The following is a 16994-nucleotide window of genomic DNA, read 5'->3' as shown; positions in this document are numbered from 1 at the left end:
TCTTTCCGAAGTCTCCCAAGGGATCGAGCCCTGTAAGAACGACTAAAATGCTCCCACGTTAAGCGCACAGGACTGTTTCCCCCTCCCCAGCTCCACCGCATGCAACACCCCCATCCTTTGCGATGTGACAGTCTTCTTACTTTCTGGACGAATCCGATGAAGTCAGTCTCTTTTTTCAGACCCCTGCAGGACATTAGGGAGAGGGAAGATTCCCCCCCGTTTGCTCATCTGAACCGCACACGGGGATCAGCGTCTCTTCTCTGGCAAGACTCGCTAGAAGGTGCAGAAGAAGGAGAGACCCGCACGCTTTTCTTCTCAGTAAGTACAGGAGGTTTTTTCATTTGTAGATCAAAGTTGTTCTTCATCACGCCTCACATATGGCAACTGAAGCGAGAAGCCAAACAAACTGGAGTAAAAACCAAGCTGCAACAGGAAACCAACAGTCATTTCGTTTCTGCCTCTCCAACACGCGGCTCTCCTCTGCGGGGGATACAGGCAGAGCGCCAGGGCATACCCAGGTAGCTGTGCTGGGATGATTTATTTTTTTTATATTTTGGGGGACGTTTGCCATAAAACAAGCTCTCCTACCTCCCCCCTCAACCCACTCTTCAACTCTCAGCACTTTCACTTCCTTGCAGTAAGACGCTGATGAAATCATTTTCCTAATGCTCCATTTCAAAACAATGTGAACCCATTCCTGTCTGCCGGGCGACAGGACACACGGGGGAAACGCAGAGGCAAAACCAGCAAGAAATTGCTCGAGCACTTTTCAAACTTCACGTCAGGGCAACGCATTAATTAAAGATTAAAGCATTTAGGGCTGTGATAGGTCCTAGGTTAAGGAGCAAGGTCTACTTTAGTAACGAAAATGATGATGGTATGTACTGGTCTATGCAACAAAATACCTTAATGGAAAGAGCTGCCTCCCCAGTCCCCACTGGGAGTTCATCAGAAAGGGGGATGAGCCTGAACAAACCACAGCTCGTACTCCCACCCCTCCAGGTGCTTCCCTGTGCAGTCCTGTGAAAAGTGTGTCCTTGTACCAATGCGGGATTTTATGGGTTACCCTCATTCTGGAAAAGTTCTTATTAATTAAAAGTAACAGATATTTTCTCATGACCTTCTGCTTGTATTTCAAGTCATTTTGCTTAACTTGTCTTGCCTCTTTCCTAAGGCACAAGTACACTTCGCTTTGGTTCAGAAATTCATCCGGCCACAGCAGAATGTTTAAGAAAGTCACCCAATCCCTAGTAAATCAAATAGACCCAAAAGGAGACCTGGTCCCAGTTCAGAGCATCTTAGACCACGAACATTTCAGACTCCTCTGCCTTGTGAGAAGAAAAAGAAAAACCATATTCTGCCCATCTCCCCGCTACAAACGGACATGCTACAGATTCGACGACGTGCTGCTGCCTAGAGAAGACGATAAAAGCACAGGTAAAGCCCAGGTTTATCATTCTCAAGTTTTCCATTTCCATAGACAAAACATCTGGATCATTTGTGCCTGAACTCTATGTTTCATCTTTCCGGTGCGTGCAATAGTTATAACATTGAGTCTGTGGAATCATGCTTAAGCTAATGCATCAAATTATTTCAGAGTTCCTCTTTCTCAATGAAGCTGGTCAAGGTTCAAGGCAGTTTACAGTCAAGAAAAGCTTCAGTGACAAAGTTGATGGGAGTCTGAGCCTTTGTGTTGACTCTACAAGAGTAAAGGTGCAAGGAGCTTTCTCCTTGTCCAAAGGATGGTCCATCAGGCTGGAGAAGAACCACATCTCGGTCCCGAGACTCGACGCACTGAGAACAGAAAGGTAAGGCAGACACAGGGAGAACCTGCAGTCATCCTCCTCTACCCCATGCCAGGGCACACAAGGGTTTTTCAACAGCCAAACCCCAAGATTAAGACCCGAGAGCATGCATTCCCCCTAAGCATGCACACTTCTGGAGGACAGGAAAGAGAGGTGATGAAGATTCCTTACGTGGCTTTGTAACGCTTATAGATTTCTTTGTAATTCAGAACGTGGCTCAGCTGGAGCCAAGCCATCTCTTCTCAGGGTTTGTGCCTGGAGAGGAGCGTGGAGAGCAGGACACATCACCTGTACGACCTGCCAGGTCACGGCCTCGCTGCCCCAGTCCCCCTCAGAATAGGAGGGGAACACACTGAGGACAGCAATTACTGCAGCCTGTTTTCTGCCATGTTTTTTCCCCCAGAAGCTCCCGACACTGTGGTATTTACACGTACTCGTGTGACCGCAGAAGGGACGCGAGCAGAAGGCTCCCGACTCCGCGTAGACTACAGAGCTTTTGTCACAGCTCACAGAAAACCAGACACTTTCAGCCAGGATATTGCATCCTTTTTCTCCTTTAGAAAACTGAATGTGAATCACTCCTTCATTAAACAACTACAGAAAACAGGCCAGAATTTATACATCGTTCATGAAACAATAGAAAACTCCGAGGAGACCAGCTTCGAGGAGTCCACCAAGGCAGATGGGAGCTTCGCGGCCCAGCTTTACGCCGAGCTTTGTACAAAGGTTTGATCTCTCTTCGGGCTCAGGAGTTGGTCCTTCCCAAACCCCTGCACGCCATCCAGGCCTAGTAACTGATTTTTTTTTTTTTTTTTCACTGAGCAGGGCACCCGAGAAAGCAATGAAAGCATAATTATACCCAAGGGCTGCACCCTGGCGTTCAGGGCGATCCACCTGACCATTACAGATGGATCGTGGGGTAAGTAACTTTCAGAAACTACCAAGGCCTCCATGCAGGAAACAACACAGAAGAGGAAAAACCATCTTCTGAATAGCATTCAGCCCCACGGCCACCCTTAGCTCATTTGCAAGGACACAGATGCAATGAGAGTGACGGAAACCGCCTGGGAAAAGGCCGTACGTAGTACATAAGGGCTACCTGGGAAAGAGATACAGTTTTGGGGTGTTTGGTAAGGAAAACAAAAGAGCAATACTCAAGTCTCAGCTCTAAATTTCAGGAACTGCAGAGCTCCTGCTGAATAACGGCACAGAGGGCAGAGGTTTTCCTCTTCTTTCCCTACTCAGGAGAGGAGCCAGGGAGAAGCACAGGGCGGCTGACCCCTCAGTGGGAAGACTGGTGTAAAAAGACACTTACGCTGCATAGGTAAAGAGGGGACTGAGATCCACAGAACCTGCTGCAGGATCTGAGAGACCGCGTTCGGCTTGTGTCCCCTGTGCTCTGTGCTTCCCACACCCACACGGATCCCGCCCAGTACAAGCTGTGATTTTAATTTACTCGTATTTTAACACACTTAACGGTCAGTATAAGGCACATGATAGGGAATAAGGTGTTGGAATAACGAGTTTTAAACGAATGGGCAGAGGACAGATGCACCGGGGAAGAGTACGAACAGCAGTCTGACCTACGCCTAGCACGTGAGAGTTCAGAACTGGGATACCAGTATCTTCAGACTTAAAAACAACCGCCCTGGTAAAACACACACACACACACACCATCCAGCTTTTATGTATTTTTCTACATCAGTAATGCCCTTTTTATCCTGTTGCAGATCTTGACTATTTCCCAGGAGAGATTTCAAAGAAGTTCGTATCTGATGGTGAGCAATGTATTTTACTACGACTTGCACCACTTTTACCCACTTTGGGTGAGATGGGATCTCTCAGGATCACAGAATCATCTAGGTTGGAAAAGACCTTGAAGATCACCTAGTCCAACCATTAAGGATAAACACAAACCACCAAAAGCAACGTGTTTGCTGCAGAGCACTGCCTGTTACCTGAGACATGACAACCATCCAACTCAAAATTGCGTATTGCTTTTGAAAATATCCACAGAAATGTTTCAAATTCTAAATCCGGGGGTGCCAGTGAGCTTCTTGTGGGATTGTCTGGTTTAGAAGTGACATATTTGGACTCTCTGGTTTTCAGGTTTCTCACAAGGAACATTAGGAACGCTGAAGGCAGAAGTTGGACAGAATTTGACAATTCTCTTGAAGTTGTCTTCTGACCTGTGCGTCGTATTTTTAAGAGCCATCAAAGGTGTGATGAGAGACAGGAACCTCTTTCACGAGCTGAGCCAGAAAGTAAGCAAAGTTCTCCTTACTGCCAGGATTTATAAATACAGAGACAGCCATGATCTCGGGGGTCTCCTGAGAGCGGAGCAGAGGGGTGAATCCCCCCCTCGCCCTGCTGCCCACTCTGCTCGGGGTGCAGCCCAGCACACGGGTGGCTTTCTGGGCTGCCAGTGCACGTTGCTGGCTCACAGGCAGTTTTCCACCCACCAACACCCCCAAGTCCTTCTCCTTGGGGCTGCTCTCATCCCCTCCTCGCCCAGCCTGGGTTTGTGCTGGGGATTGCCCCAGCCCATGGGCAGGACCTTGCCCTTGGCCTTGTTGAGCTCCATGAGGTTCACACGGTCCCACCTCTCCAGCCTGCCCAGGTCCCTCAGGACTGACCATACCACACAGCTCGCTGTCGTTGGTGAACTTGCTGAAGGTGCCCTCAATTCCTTATATACAGCCTTGCAGATTTACCTGAAGGTATCAAACCATTTAAATTTCATATTCTGGCTTTAACCAGAGCCAGTGAGAATGCTAAAGCCTCAATTACAGCCTCATAAATAGCTTAGGGAGGGGGGACACATGACTGTTCATAGGCTTCTGTCTCTAGACTGCAAGGGATCAGCAGCAGCCTCTTCTCTTAAATCCTGGTGTTTCTTTTTCTTATCTTCCTAGATGGAAGCAGTTCTTGATGAAACTGATAGTTGTGAGCTGAAAACAGAAAGCCCAGACTTAAAAGACCTGTTGAGCAGCTTACAGGATTCATCAAGACATCTCCTCAAGCTGGCAGGAGCCATCACCTACACTCTTGATGCTCTGGATGGTGAGGCTGTTTGACTAGAGAAGCCCAGTAGCACCAGAACACATTAAGAATGTTCCTACTGACAAGACTAACAGAATATAGAAAACTTAGAGAGTGAGAGACTTGCAGAGGATTGAAGTAAAATAATTTCTGAGCCTGGGAACGCAGGTGGTTTATGCCGAGGGCACAGACCTGTCCGCAGCTGCTGCTGTTCAGCGACAGTGGCAGAGCAGCGACTGCCAGGAGCGTTACACTCAATTACCCGTCGGTCCAGGAACAGCAGGATCCCTGAAAAAAGGGCTGGAAATCAGCAGTAAAGGTGGCGAGATTACTTTACAGACAGAGCAGTGCAAATTCCAGGGTTCTTTCCCACAAAACATGGCTTGACCCTCCCCTCAACCCCCTCGGTCTCTACACTCAGTGTCACCCGCACCCAGAGCATCAGCCGCGTCTGTCTCGCAGGGAGGCGGCATTAATAATTAATTTTAAATGTTTGACCAAACAGGCATTCCCTGAAAGAGAGTTAATGGTCACCCTTCACATCTCGCCAGGTGTCTCTAAAACACTGGTGGGTTGGTTTTTTTTGTAAAAACCTGTTTTAATTCTGCAGAGCTAACGGAGAATCAGCTGCTGCTGTTACTAGAGTCCTTGGAGGAGAAGATTGTGAGCCAACAGCTTAAGCTGGTGAGAGAACATACATCACATTTGGCTCAAAATGAAGGGGCAGGGGGGTGTTATTTCAAGTAAAGCAATGTTTAGATGATGACAGAGGTAGCAGCATCTCAGCTTGCACTGGCAAGAATAATTGCTTCAAACTTGGCAGGGATCAAAACACTCACTTTGAGAGAAATCCGCCCAAGACATGAAGACCTAAGATTTTTAACAACTGTTTTTTCTTATAATAAACATTAAATTGAACACAGCTGACCACCATTTTCCTTGAAATGGTAGTCAGAATCTTCTGGCTTCTCTGGCTCCAGACTTCAAAAAACCAACACAAAAGCACACTACAATTTTAATTCCTTGGACATAACTAATTCAGAAAAAAACTGGGAACTGAATACAGGAGCACGCTAATCTTTCAGAGTGAGAGGTCCCATATGTGGATTATATAGTGCACCTGCAAGACAGTAAAGCACTGCACGAGTCAAAAAGATAATTTACTTACTTAATGACTTCCACAGACGGGAGTATTAAAACACTGACTGTGCTTTTTCTGTTGTTGCTGCGAAGGTTGAGAGCATCTTGGAAAACGACATCGAAAGCAGGAAGGGGGGTTTCAGCGTGGATGCCAGCTTGTTCTCCTTCTCACAAGAGAAGGATGAAAAAATAACCATTGCCCTGGTTGGGATGAGCGGAGTGAAGCTCCAGAAAGACGGATCTGCTGTCTGCACCGAAGAAGCCTTCTCAGCCACGGCAGCCCTGTACGTGTCCCTGTACGTCCTCGATCTTCTGAGTAACTCGGATTAGGTTACACGTGTCCTCCCATTAGGGATAAATTTAAAAGTCTCTTACTGCAAGATAGTTCCTCTCTCCAAACTTCACCCCCACATAGGCGAGATGTTCCTTATTAACGCTCAGCGCCGCTTTGAAACGAGTATGAAAACCACGCTTAGGGCAAGAAAACTCCTTATGGAAGCCAGGAGGTGGACGCCAAAATTGATTCTTCTTCCCCCCACCCATATGAACGCAGAGTGCCCAGGGGAAAACCCACTAGCCCAAATAGTCACAAGCCTGTCGGCTGTGCTTTACATGAAACAAAAACATAGTGGCACACAGCGCCTCACGCCATCGATAAGGCACAGAGAGATAAATCGGCAATAAACCACTTACACCGATCACAACTGGGAGTCACGTGTGACTCGGTGAGCTGGTGAGCCTTGAGAAAACGGAAGGGTCTCAGGGGATTTTTAATGACAAGCACCCGGCAAACGGCACCTCCATCACACGGCTCCACAGCCCGCCGCCAGCAGCGAGGGATAAACAGCAGTTCAGAACAGCGTTATGAATACTTTGATTACTGTTCTATAAATAAAGAAAAATCATTTCTTACTGAATAACTGAACGTTCTTAAAGCCTTTTTTTTTTTTTAATCTAGAGGTATTTCCAGTCACCCAGCGGCGCTGCCCACCTGGACGCTCTGGGCGAAGGGGGTGCCCTCGGCGAGGGGCAGCGCTGCGGAGCTGGGCAGCCCCTGAGGGCTCTCGGGCTAATACCGGGGCTACCAGCAGGCCCAGGCCCACGGCGTGCGGGGCACGGCGGCCACTCGCTGGGGCAGCGCCTGGGCCTCGCACCTCGCCTCCACGCGGCCGGCGAGAAGCGTCTGCGCATGCGCCGCGAAACGGGCGGAAAACCCGAGAGCGAGGCGGAAAAACCCGAGAGCGAGGCGGAAAAACCCGAGAGCGAGGCGGAAACACCCGAGCGGGCGCGGCGGCGGGAGCCGAGCGGTGTCGTGCTCGGCGCTCGACTGCGCGGGCCTGGCGGGGCGGCCGGGGCGGCTGGTCGGGCCTGGCGACTCCCGGCGTGCCCCGCGGTTGTTGCAGTGTCACGGCCGGCCCGGCGCGCCCGGCCATGAAGCAGGAGGGCGCGTCCCGCCGCCGCGGCGACAAGGCCAAGGCCCCCCCCGACGGGCCGCCGCCCGCCCCCCCCGATGTGGAGATGCAGGACGAGGCAGCGGCCGCCGAGGCGGCCGGGGAGCGGCAGCCGCAGCGAGAGCTTGATGCCGTCACGTTGGAGGGTGAGGCGGGGGCTCAAGGTTGAGGGGAAGGGCGGGGGGCACCGGGGAGGGGTCCCTGTAACGGGGAACCGGGCGGGGGGGTGTCGGTTGGGGACTCATGGGGGAGAGGGGGAGCAGGGCCGGCTCAGGGGAGCTTCTGTGGGGGATCCCTGTAGGAGAGGGGGCTGGGAGTGGGGGGGCTATGGAGGGGGGGTCCTTGTGGAGGAGGGGGCAGTGTGGGGGTGCCTGCGGGGGGTGTATGTGGGGGAGAGGTGCAGGGGGGTGTCAGAGGAGGGGAGTGGGGACTCACTGTGGGGAAGGGGAGTTGGGGGGGGGCCCTGTGAGGGAAAGGGAGGTGGGAGGCGCGTTTTGGGGGGAACCCCTGGAGGGTCCCTGTGAGGATGGGCAGGGGGAGCTGCACAAACGGGGTGGTGGGACCCGGCGGGGGTGCGGAGGGAGGCTGGAGCCCATCGAGAGGGAAGGGACCCTGGGGGGGGTCTCCTCCAGCCCGCTGCCCCGGGCAGGGATGGCCGCGGGGTGAGGTCAGGTCACTCGGGACACCGAGGCCGCGCACCGCCGCTGCCACGGGCGGACGGAGGGACCCGAGAGCAGCAGGACGGGGCACCCGGAGGGATCCCGGCTCCGGCTTCGCTCCGCCGCGTCCTTCGGCGGAGGAGACGTGTGCTGACCGCGGCCGCTGCGCTCCCGCAGACATCAAGGAGCACGTGAAGCAGCTGGAGAAGGCCGTGTCGGGGAAGGAGCCGCGCTACGTCCTGCGCGCGCTGCGGGCTCTGCCCTCCACCTCGCGCCGACTCAACTCCAACGTGCTTCACAAAGCCATCAACGGCTTCTTCACCTCCAACAGCACCATGCGGGACTTTCTCCTTGGCTTCCTGGAGGAGGTACGGCCGTGGGGGACGGGGAGAGGCGCCCGGCTGCGGAGGGGACACCGTTCCGGCACCGAGGAGCCTCCGGAACGCCGCTGAGCAGGGCGGGAGGGCGCCGGGAAGAGCGGGGCCTCGGGGACGCTTGGGACGTGCGGGGGAGGTGGGATGAGTCGCGGCAGGTCTCGGCAGGGATGGGACTGTAGTGCCAGCAGCCCGGGCTGGCTGTTGTCACACCTCAGGCTGTCACGCAGGAGGGGCGGGGGTCCAGCGTGTCTCTCTCCCCCCTCCAGTCCATGGACACGGAAGCCGAGCTGCAGTTCCGCCCGCGGACGGGGAAGGCGGCCTCAGCCCCTCTCTTGCCAGAAGTGGAGACCTACCTCCAGCTGCTGCTCGTCATCTACCTGATGAACAGCAAGCGATACCCGGAGGTGAGATTCCCTGAGCTGCCAGCTCGCAAGCTGAGCTCTTCGTGTGGCGCTCCTGCCTCGGGGACCTGCCCATCTGCAGCACCCCCCTTTCCCTTTGTTTCAGCTGTGTTTGGAGGCAGCGCCGGGCTCAGTCCTGCAGCCCCGTCCGTCTCTCTGCTCTTCCCGGGCAGCAGTTCCTCTGCTCTGACCTCTCTTCCCCTCCTGCAGGCTCAGAAAGTGTCCGACGACCTGATGCAGAAGATCAGTTCCCAAAACCGCCGCGCCCTTGACCTGGTGGTGGCAAAATGTTATTACTACCACTCCCGCATCTATGAATTCCTGAATAAACTCGACGTGGTCAGGAGGTAGGGTGGGTCCTGCGTGCGGGCTCTCCCTGAACCCCCTGCCAGCGAGCGAGGCTATTTCTTTCCTCCTCCCTGACACGCTCTGTCCCTTTCCTGCAGCTTCCTGCACGCCCGGCTCCGGACGGCCACGCTGCGCCACGATGCAGACGGACAGGCCACGCTCTTGAACCTGCTGCTGAGGAACTATCTCCACTACAACCTCCACGACCAAGCAGAAAAGCTCGTCTCCAAGTCCGTGTTTCCCGAGCAGGCCAACAACAACGAGTGGGCTCGGTACCTCTATTACACAGGTGAGACACAGAGGGTCCCGCACGGCGCTGCCAGCTTGGGCTGCGCCCCAGATCGAGGGCTCCGGCTCCCCGGAGAACCCCGTTGAGCAGCTGGAGATGGGGCTTCCAGGCAGGATTTGAAGCCCCGTCGGGGTGGATCCGGCTGGATTCACTCGGTGGCTTTTCCAAACGCCTTCCGCCCCGTGTGACCGCAGGGCGCATCAAGGCCATCCAGCTGGAGTACTCGGAGGCGCGGAGGACCATGACCAACGCGCTGCGGAAGGCGCCGCAGCACACGGCCGTCGGCTTCAAGCAGACGGTGAGCGGGCACGGGACGTTTGTCGGGGTTTGGAACCTCCCGGGGACGCTGTCTGGGGGTTGGGCCCCGCGGGGTCTCACCGTGTCTCTTTCTGCTCAAGGTTCACAAACTGCTCATCGTGGTGGAACTGCTGCTGGGGGAGATCCCGGACAGGCTCCAGTTCAGACAGCCCTCCCTCAAGCGCTCGCTCATGCCCTACTTCCTCCTGACTCAGGGTACGACTGGGGCCTCTCCTGGCCCCCACTCCCCTCTGGGACCCCCAGAGCAGCAGCTCCCGGGAGGAGAGGACAGGCCCGGGACTCGGCCCTTCCTCGGGTTCCCCGCCACACCCCAGCCCTCGCGCCTTCCCCCCATTAAGAGCTTCTCTCCTCCAGCCGTCAGGACTGGAAACCTGGCCAAGTTCAACCAAGTTCTCGATCAGTTTGGGCACAAGTTCCAGGCCGACGGCACCTACACCCTGATCATTCGTCTGAGGCACAACGTCATCAAGACGGGTAAGAGACCGTCACGGCCGTGGGCTCGGCGTGCCCGGCGCTGCCTGGCCCGGGCGGCTCCACTCTCCTTCCTCCCCCGCAGGTGTCCGCATGATCAGCCTCTCCTACTCCCGCATCTCCCTGGCTGATATCGCCCAGAAGCTGCAGCTGGACAGTCCGGAGGATGCGGAGTTCATTGTCGCCAAGGTAGCTCCGGGGGAAGTCCCGTCCCTCCGGGCCCCCGGTTCTCTCCCGCGCCGTCCCCCGGCCCCGTACCGCTCCCTCCCTGGGGCAGTCGCTGGATTTAGGTTGAGGCAACGGAGCTGGGGCAGGGTCTGGAGCACAGGTCTGCTGGGGAGCGGCTGGGGGAACTGGGGGGGTTCAGTCTGGAGAAGAGGAGGCTGAGGGGAGACCTCCTGGCCCTCTGCAACTCCCTGCCAGGAGGGGGCAGAGAGGGGGGATGAGTCTCTGGAGCCAAGGCCCCAGCGCCAGGCCCCGAGGGAATGGCCTCAAGCTGCCCAGGGCAGGGTCAGGCTGGCTCTGAGGAAGGATTTCTGTGCAGAAGGGGCTGTTGGGTGTTGGAATGGGCTGCCCAGGGCAGGGGGGAGTCCCCGGGATCCCTGGAGGGGTTGAAGAGTCGGGCTGAGCCAGCGCTGAGGGATCTGGGGGAGTTGGGAAGGGTCAGGGGGAGGGTCATGGTGGGGCTGGAGGAGCTGCAAGGGCTTTTCCAACCCAGATGATTTTGGGCTTCTGAGGCCCCTCCCAGGGGTGCTGGGGCCACCCATCTCCTCTCCATGGGCCGTGTCCTGAGCCCCCCGCTCCTGTCGCAGCAGCCAGCTCCTCCCTTCACCCCAAACCGCTGCCTCAGCCCTGGGAGCCAGCGGCTGCCCTGACCACCTGCCCTCCGGCTTGCAGGCCATCCGGGACGGCGTGATCGAGGCCAGCATTAACCACGAGAAGGGCTACGTCCAGTCGAAGGAGATGATCGACATCTACTCCACCCGGGAGCCGCAGCTGGCCTTCCACCAGCGCATCTCCTTCTGCCTCGACATCCACAACATGTCGGTCAAGGTGAGCGGGGCCGGGGCAGCCTTGGGGCCTTTTCTCAGCTCGGAGCTTCTCCTCTCCCTTTTTTTTTTTTTTTTTTTTTTAAATTTTTTGTTTGTTTGTTTGTTTCCAGGCCATGAGGTTCCCACCCAAATCTTACAACAAGGACTTGGAATCCGCAGAGGTGAGAGCTCAGCGGGGGCTCTCCCCCTGCCCCACGGGGACGCGACACCCGTCCCCAACTGCCCCCAACCTCTTGCCTTTGCCCCCCAGGAGCGCCGGGAGCGCGAGCAACAGGACCTGGAGTTCGCAAAGGAGATGGCAGAGGACGATGACGACGGTTTTCCATGAGGCTCTGCCCTGGCTGTATTTTTTTATCTGTCCCTAGGGAAGATGCTGTCTGAGCGGAGCTCCCCCACGCAGCCCCGGTCCCCCCCGTCTGTCCTTCTTTTATAAATACCTGCATGTCTGTACCGGGGCGGGGGGGGACACGGGGGTTCCCTGGGCCCCCAGCCACAGGCCCTGCTCTCCCGTCCCCTTGCCCCCCACGGCGGGAACCCCCTTCCCCAATAAACAAACATTATTTTAAGGTTGTTTGTGGTCACGGTCGTTGCTGAGCCCCGTGGAGGCACAGATGAGCCCCGGAATCGGGAGCTCCTGGGGCAGCAGGGCCGGGGCAGGCGGCAGTGGGGGGGGCAGGAGCACAGCTCTGCCGGGACCGTGGGTGTGTGTCGTCCCCCCCCCCCAGCTCTCACAACAATAATGGGGTCAAAACTTTGTTAAGCTTCAATTATGACTTTTAAAATAAAAGTTGAAAAAAAACCCAAACCACCAGCCTGGCCTGCTCCTGCCGTGGGTTTGTTGTGAGGGGGAGAGCGCGGGGCAGAGGGGGGCTGATTTCTGTTACCTGCTTCCCTCCCCAGGGTGGGCGATGAGCTGGGGCCACCTCTGGCCAAGACCCCCCCCCCCTTCGTAGGGCCGGGCCCCCATCTGCTCCACCCCAGGCTCCTCTTTCCCCAACCCGCCCTGCTCTGCGGCTGCAAAGCCCGGAGCAGGATTACGGGGCCCAAGAGTCGGGGGGGGGGGGGGGGGGCTGAGCCCCACCACTCCCCCCTCCCTGACGGGGAAGGCACAGGGGGGTCAGCCCGTCCCCTCCTTGCGTTCCCCCCGCAGCCCTGGGGAGTGAGGGGGGGCAGGGGCCATGCACCCCCCCTCCCAGAGCGGGTCCCACCAGCATCTGGGACCAGCTGGGCCCCTCTGGGGAAATCCGGGAATGTCCCAGCGCCCGGGCGGGCGGCCAGGGCCTGGGGGTCAAATACGGGGCTGCTCGGGGTGATGGGCGCAGCCTGGCCCCGCGTCGCGGCCACCCCTGGGAAAACGAGAGCCCCGGGGGCGCCGGATCCTGCGCTGGGGACACGGGGACACCCCAAAAGCCTTCGCCCCTTGACAGATGCCAGGAAGAGGCCGCGCGAGCCCGGGTCGGGCCCGGCGCGGAGGAAGGGTGGCCACGAGGCAGAACCGCAGCGGGGCGGGTGCCCAGGACAGTCCCTGGGGCCAGACCGGGCAGCTCTGCCCAGGGAGGGGGTTGTGCTGGGTCAGCTCTGCCGCCCGCGCCCCAACACCCACAGGGTTTCGGGTCCGGTCAACCACTTCCTTCCTTGGAAAGCTGACGGGGGCTTTGGGCCCCACCAGGCGCTGATTCACGTCACCCCCACCCCGATTCCTGCAAACATCAACCTGCTAAGATGGCAGCTGAGCTCTGGGGAGCAGGGTGAGCCCCCAGCCCTTGGGGGCACCACGCTAAGTCCCCTCGATGGCCACTGGCTCTGGAAGGGCCCCTGGTTTCCCCTGGCCCTGGGGAGGGCACACGCAGAGCCGGGGGGGTTTCTCCCAGGAAATTCCACGAACAGGCTCCGCTGCCGAGGTCCTTTCACACAGTCTGAGAGAAGAACACTAAGCAGCGCCACGTCCTGGGAAAGGAAGTCATCCTTAGGTTTCAGAGTTAACATCTGCCTCGTGCCGGACAAGGCCCTGGGTGGTGCTCACGGATTGGCTGCACCCACCAGGGGGGGTCCTTTCCCCAGCTGGAAGTGGGAGCAGCTCCCCGGGCCGTGGGGCTGGCTCTGCCAGCTGTACCCCGCGGGCTGTACCCTCGACGGCTGTGCGCCGAGGTGTGCGAGGACGGGGGTCCCCGGCCCTGTCCCCTTCCCCGCAGCCTGCAGGGGGACGGTGACGGGGTCCAGGCCGGGGGTCAGTGGTGCAGAGACACCCCCCCTTGGCTCAGCGCTGCCCTGGGGTCACCCTGCCCTGCCCCCCCCCCAGACCTTGGGGCTGCAGGTCAAGCAGGTGCCCCCCGTGCCCCCGCCGGCCCGTGCCAGGCAGGAGCCGGCCCAGCTGGCACCGGCCCAACGGATCATCCTGGAAGCGCTTGCGGGCACCAGCGCGAGCCAAAATTCCCCCGTTATCGCAGCGGGACCACGGCGGGACGGGGAGCAGCCGGCCCCGCTCCTGGGGCTGCTCCGGCAAACGCTTCCCCGAAGGGGCCGGCCCCTCGCTGGGGGCGGGGGGGGGGTGTCAGGCCCCCCGACGCGGACGGGTGCTCGGTGCTGCGCACGGGGACGCTGAGCACGGCCTGGCCCCACGGCACCCAGCGGGGCAGGATCTGGCCCTGGGGTGCTGAGCCACGGTGCCGCGGCTCTGGGAGGTGCCTGGCTGGGGTCTCACCTTGGCCACCTCCAGCTGGTTCCACCACTGTGAAGGTCACACGGCCAGTGGCCACCCTGACGCCAGGCTGAGGGGCTCGGGCAGCCGGTGGGGGTCAGACACAGACAGACAGACAGACACCCCCGCGGGCTGGGGGTGGCGCTGATCCCGGCCAGGCAAAGCCGCCATCCCCTCGCCCGGCCACCTGCGAGTGACCCAGTGGCCTCTGGGCAGCGGCCAGCGAGGCGGGAGCCCCACGAGCCGGTTAATGAGTCACCGAGGCCCCGGCAGCGCCGTCCCCGCGGCCGGCACCCACCGCAGTGCCAGGGTCCGGCTGTGCCGAGGGGCTCCGCTGCCCGCCGGCCCCCGGGAAAGCCCCACGGGCAGGAGGTGTGGGCAGCGGCCGCAGCACCCGGCTCCCAGCATTTGCATGTTGGTGATTAAGACAATGAGGCAATCTGCACGGTTGCCACATCGGTGTGAATCCCCGGCGCCCGCTATAAATGCCCTGATCGATGAGGCCGCGCAGAGCCGGGGCAGGAGCTGGGCCGGGCTGGGCCACGCTGCAGAGCGCAGGAGACGCCGACCCGGGCACCATGTGCTCCCTCAGCCGTGAGTACCCGCAGCCCCAGCACCGCTGCTCCCAGTGCTCCCAGCGCTCCCAGCGTTCCCGCTGCTTCCGCTGCGCCCACGGCTCCCAGTGCTCCCAGTGCTCCTGCTTCTCCCCTTGCCCCCACCTGTAGCCCCTGCTGCACCCACTGCACGCCCAGAGCCCCCAGCCCGCTGCCCCGTGGGGCTGGTGGGACGCAGGGAGCACCCCGTCCCTCTCCCCCTTTCTGGGGGGGTCCCTGCCCTTTCTCCAGGCTGTGTCGGTGCTGCCATCCCGGGGGGCCCCCGAGCCCAGCGCTGGGTGGGGACAGGGGTGTCCCCGGGGCTGAGCCGCTGTCCCCGCAGGCACGCTGGCGCTGCTGGGCGCGCTGCTGTGGGCGCCGTGGCGGGCGCTGCACGGGGCGCCGCTGGCCGAGCTCTCGGGGGACCAGGACTTCCAGCTCTTCCTGCACAAGAACCTCGAATTCACCCGCAAGATCAAGGGGGACGTGGCCGTGCTGCAGCGCGCGGTGGTGAGTCCTGGGCACCGCGGCCGGCGGGGGGGGGACGGTGGCCACAGGCGCTGCGGGGTCGCAGATAAGGTGACCTTCCCCTCCCCGGCCTTATCGGCACCGCGAAGTCGGGAGCCAGCGGCGTCCCCAGCGCCTCGGCCTCCCCCCACGCCGCTCAGCCCCGGGGTGTTGGGGCACCCGCAGGGGCCGTGAGGGCACGTGGCTCCGCTGATCCCTCGGGGACACGTGGGGACCCCCCCTCCCCCGGGGCAGCCGCCTCACAGTTTGGTCCCGTCCCCATCTCACCGCCCGGGATGTCTTCCCCATCCTCTCCCTCCTCCTGGCTGTGGGGTGGGGGGGGGGTCCGACACCCCCAGGGGTGTCGGGGGACGGCGGGGTCCTCCGGCCGCGCTGACCCTGTCCCCTCGGCGGCAGTGTGCCACCTTCCAGCTGTGCCAGGAGGAAGAGCTGCTGCTGGTGCGGCAGGACCTGGGCATCGCGCAGGCACCGCTGGAGCAGTGTCACGGCCGCGCCTTCCGGACGGTGAGTGCCGGCGGCCCATCCCTGTCACAAGCTGGCCGGTCTCAGCCGCTCCGGCTTGGCGGTGGCCGGGCCGTGCCGAGCCCCGCTGACCGCGGCCGTGCCCGCCCGCAGGAGGGCTGCTTCAGCCAGATCCGCGACGGGCTCCGCGCCTACCACGGCTCCCTCGCCGCCGTCCTGGAGCTGCTGCCGGGACACGCCGGCCTGGTGGAGACCCTGCAGCTGGACGCTGCCAACCTCTCCTCCAACATCCAGCAGCAGGTAAGGGGGGGGGACACACACACACACACACCCCGGGGGTTTGGGGGGGACGGGGCACACTCCTGGGGGGACAGCGGGGTGTCCCCGGGCTCTGCCGCGATGCTGCCTCGGGGTCCGGACCTGATTGTGCCTCCGCCCGCCCGCAGATGGAGGACCTGGGCCTGGCCACGGTGACGTACCCCACGGTGACGTACCCCACAGTGACGTACCCCACGGGGGGCCGGGGCCCCCTCCCCACCTTCTCCTCCCGCTTCCACCACCAAGTCGGCGGCTTTTTCATCCTGGCCAACTTCCAGCGGTTCCTGGAGACGGCGTACCGGGCGCTGCGGCACCTCGCCCGCCTCTGATCCCCGGCCCCGCGCCACCGCGCCCTATTTATTCACGTCCCAGCCCGAGCGCCCTTTCCCGGGAGCGCCCGGTTTTTCCGCTTATTTAATATTTATCGCTATTTAATATTTATCTGGCTGGGGATGCTCCCCCGCCCATCAGCCCCCGAGCAGGGCGGCCGGCCCTGCGGCGGCATCCGTGCACGGGTATCTGTGCGCAGCATCACCCTTGTTTAATATTTAAACAAAAGCGTATCTCTGCTATGAGGTTCGGAGCTGGGCTGAGCCCCCGGGCACCGCGTGTGCCTCAGTTTCCCCACGGCTCGCACGGGGCGTTGTGGGTACCCCCCGCAGCATCTCCCCCCACCAGCCAAGGGGGAACCGTCTTCATCTGTGGATGAAGAGGCTTCAGAGCAGCATCCCCCTGCCTGGGCTGCAGCCTGCAGGGACAGGTCTGACGGGTGTTATTTCTATTCAACATCGTTACATTAATTAATATTTATTAGCCATTAGGTAAGAGGGAGGGAGGGGAGGATGGAGGTGCTGTAGGGGTGCAGCAGCCTCCCAGGGGAGCCCCTACACCTCTGAGGGGGATGCGACCTCGCTCCGCCAGCTAAACTCAGCCTATTTATTGCAGTTTTAAGTTATTTGGGCCCCGCTGCCGGCCGGGGCGAGCGGGACCCGCCGTGACACAAGCTCGGCCACCCCGAGCCCGGCACAGCCCTGGCACAGCC

At 59.7% G+C, this 16994-nt stretch overlaps 3 protein-coding genes across 4 annotated transcripts; all 3 read left to right on the top strand.

The window, feature by feature from the left end:
- Positions 1-166: 166 nt before the first annotated feature.
- On the top strand, positions 167-6831 carry GSDMA (gasdermin A). Of its 2 annotated transcripts, none has more exons than XM_074926853.1 (10): positions 167-318; positions 1175-1437; positions 1598-1808; positions 2366-2531; positions 2631-2724; positions 3536-3583; positions 3915-4069; positions 4721-4868; positions 5458-5531; positions 6081-6831. In XM_074926853.1, the coding sequence occupies exons 2-10, from the start codon at positions 1224-1226 to the stop codon at positions 6315-6317; spliced, it is 1347 nt and encodes a 448-aa protein (XP_074782954.1). In that variant the 5' UTR covers positions 167-318; positions 1175-1223; the 3' UTR covers positions 6318-6831. The 2 variants fall into 2 exon arrangements, with proteins under 2 accessions (XP_074782954.1, XP_074782953.1); XM_074926852.1 differs by lacking the exon at positions 167-318 and adding an exon at positions 436-518.
- Positions 6832-7368: 537 nt separating this feature from the next.
- On the top strand, positions 7369-11923 carry PSMD3 (proteasome 26S subunit, non-ATPase 3). Its single transcript, XM_074926642.1, has 12 exons — positions 7369-7584; positions 8275-8465; positions 8741-8878; positions 9086-9222; positions 9322-9512; positions 9707-9810; positions 9911-10025; positions 10185-10304; positions 10387-10490; positions 11199-11354; positions 11464-11514; positions 11604-11923. Exons 1-12 carry the CDS (start codon positions 7419-7421, stop codon positions 11679-11681), a joined length of 1551 nt encoding a protein of 516 aa, XP_074782743.1. The 5' UTR covers positions 7369-7418; the 3' UTR covers positions 11682-11923.
- A 2652-nt stretch (positions 11924-14575) lies between these two features.
- On the top strand, positions 14576-16683 carry CSF3 (colony stimulating factor 3). The gene is made up of 5 exons (XM_074926955.1): positions 14576-14645; positions 14988-15154; positions 15569-15676; positions 15788-15934; positions 16081-16683. Exons 1-5 carry the CDS (start codon positions 14630-14632, stop codon positions 16279-16281), a joined length of 639 nt encoding a protein of 212 aa, XP_074783056.1. The 5' UTR covers positions 14576-14629; the 3' UTR covers positions 16282-16683.
- Positions 16684-16994: the final 311 nt, after the last annotated feature.

The sequence above is a fragment of the Athene noctua genome, chromosome 25 (assembly GCF_965140245.1).
Source record: "Athene noctua chromosome 25, bAthNoc1.hap1.1, whole genome shotgun sequence".
In the NCBI taxonomy this organism is placed as follows: Eukaryota; Metazoa; Chordata; class Aves; order Strigiformes; family Strigidae; genus Athene; species Athene noctua.
The sequence above is the reverse complement of the archived record's forward strand: the minus strand, read 5'-3'. Positions and strand labels throughout refer to the sequence as shown.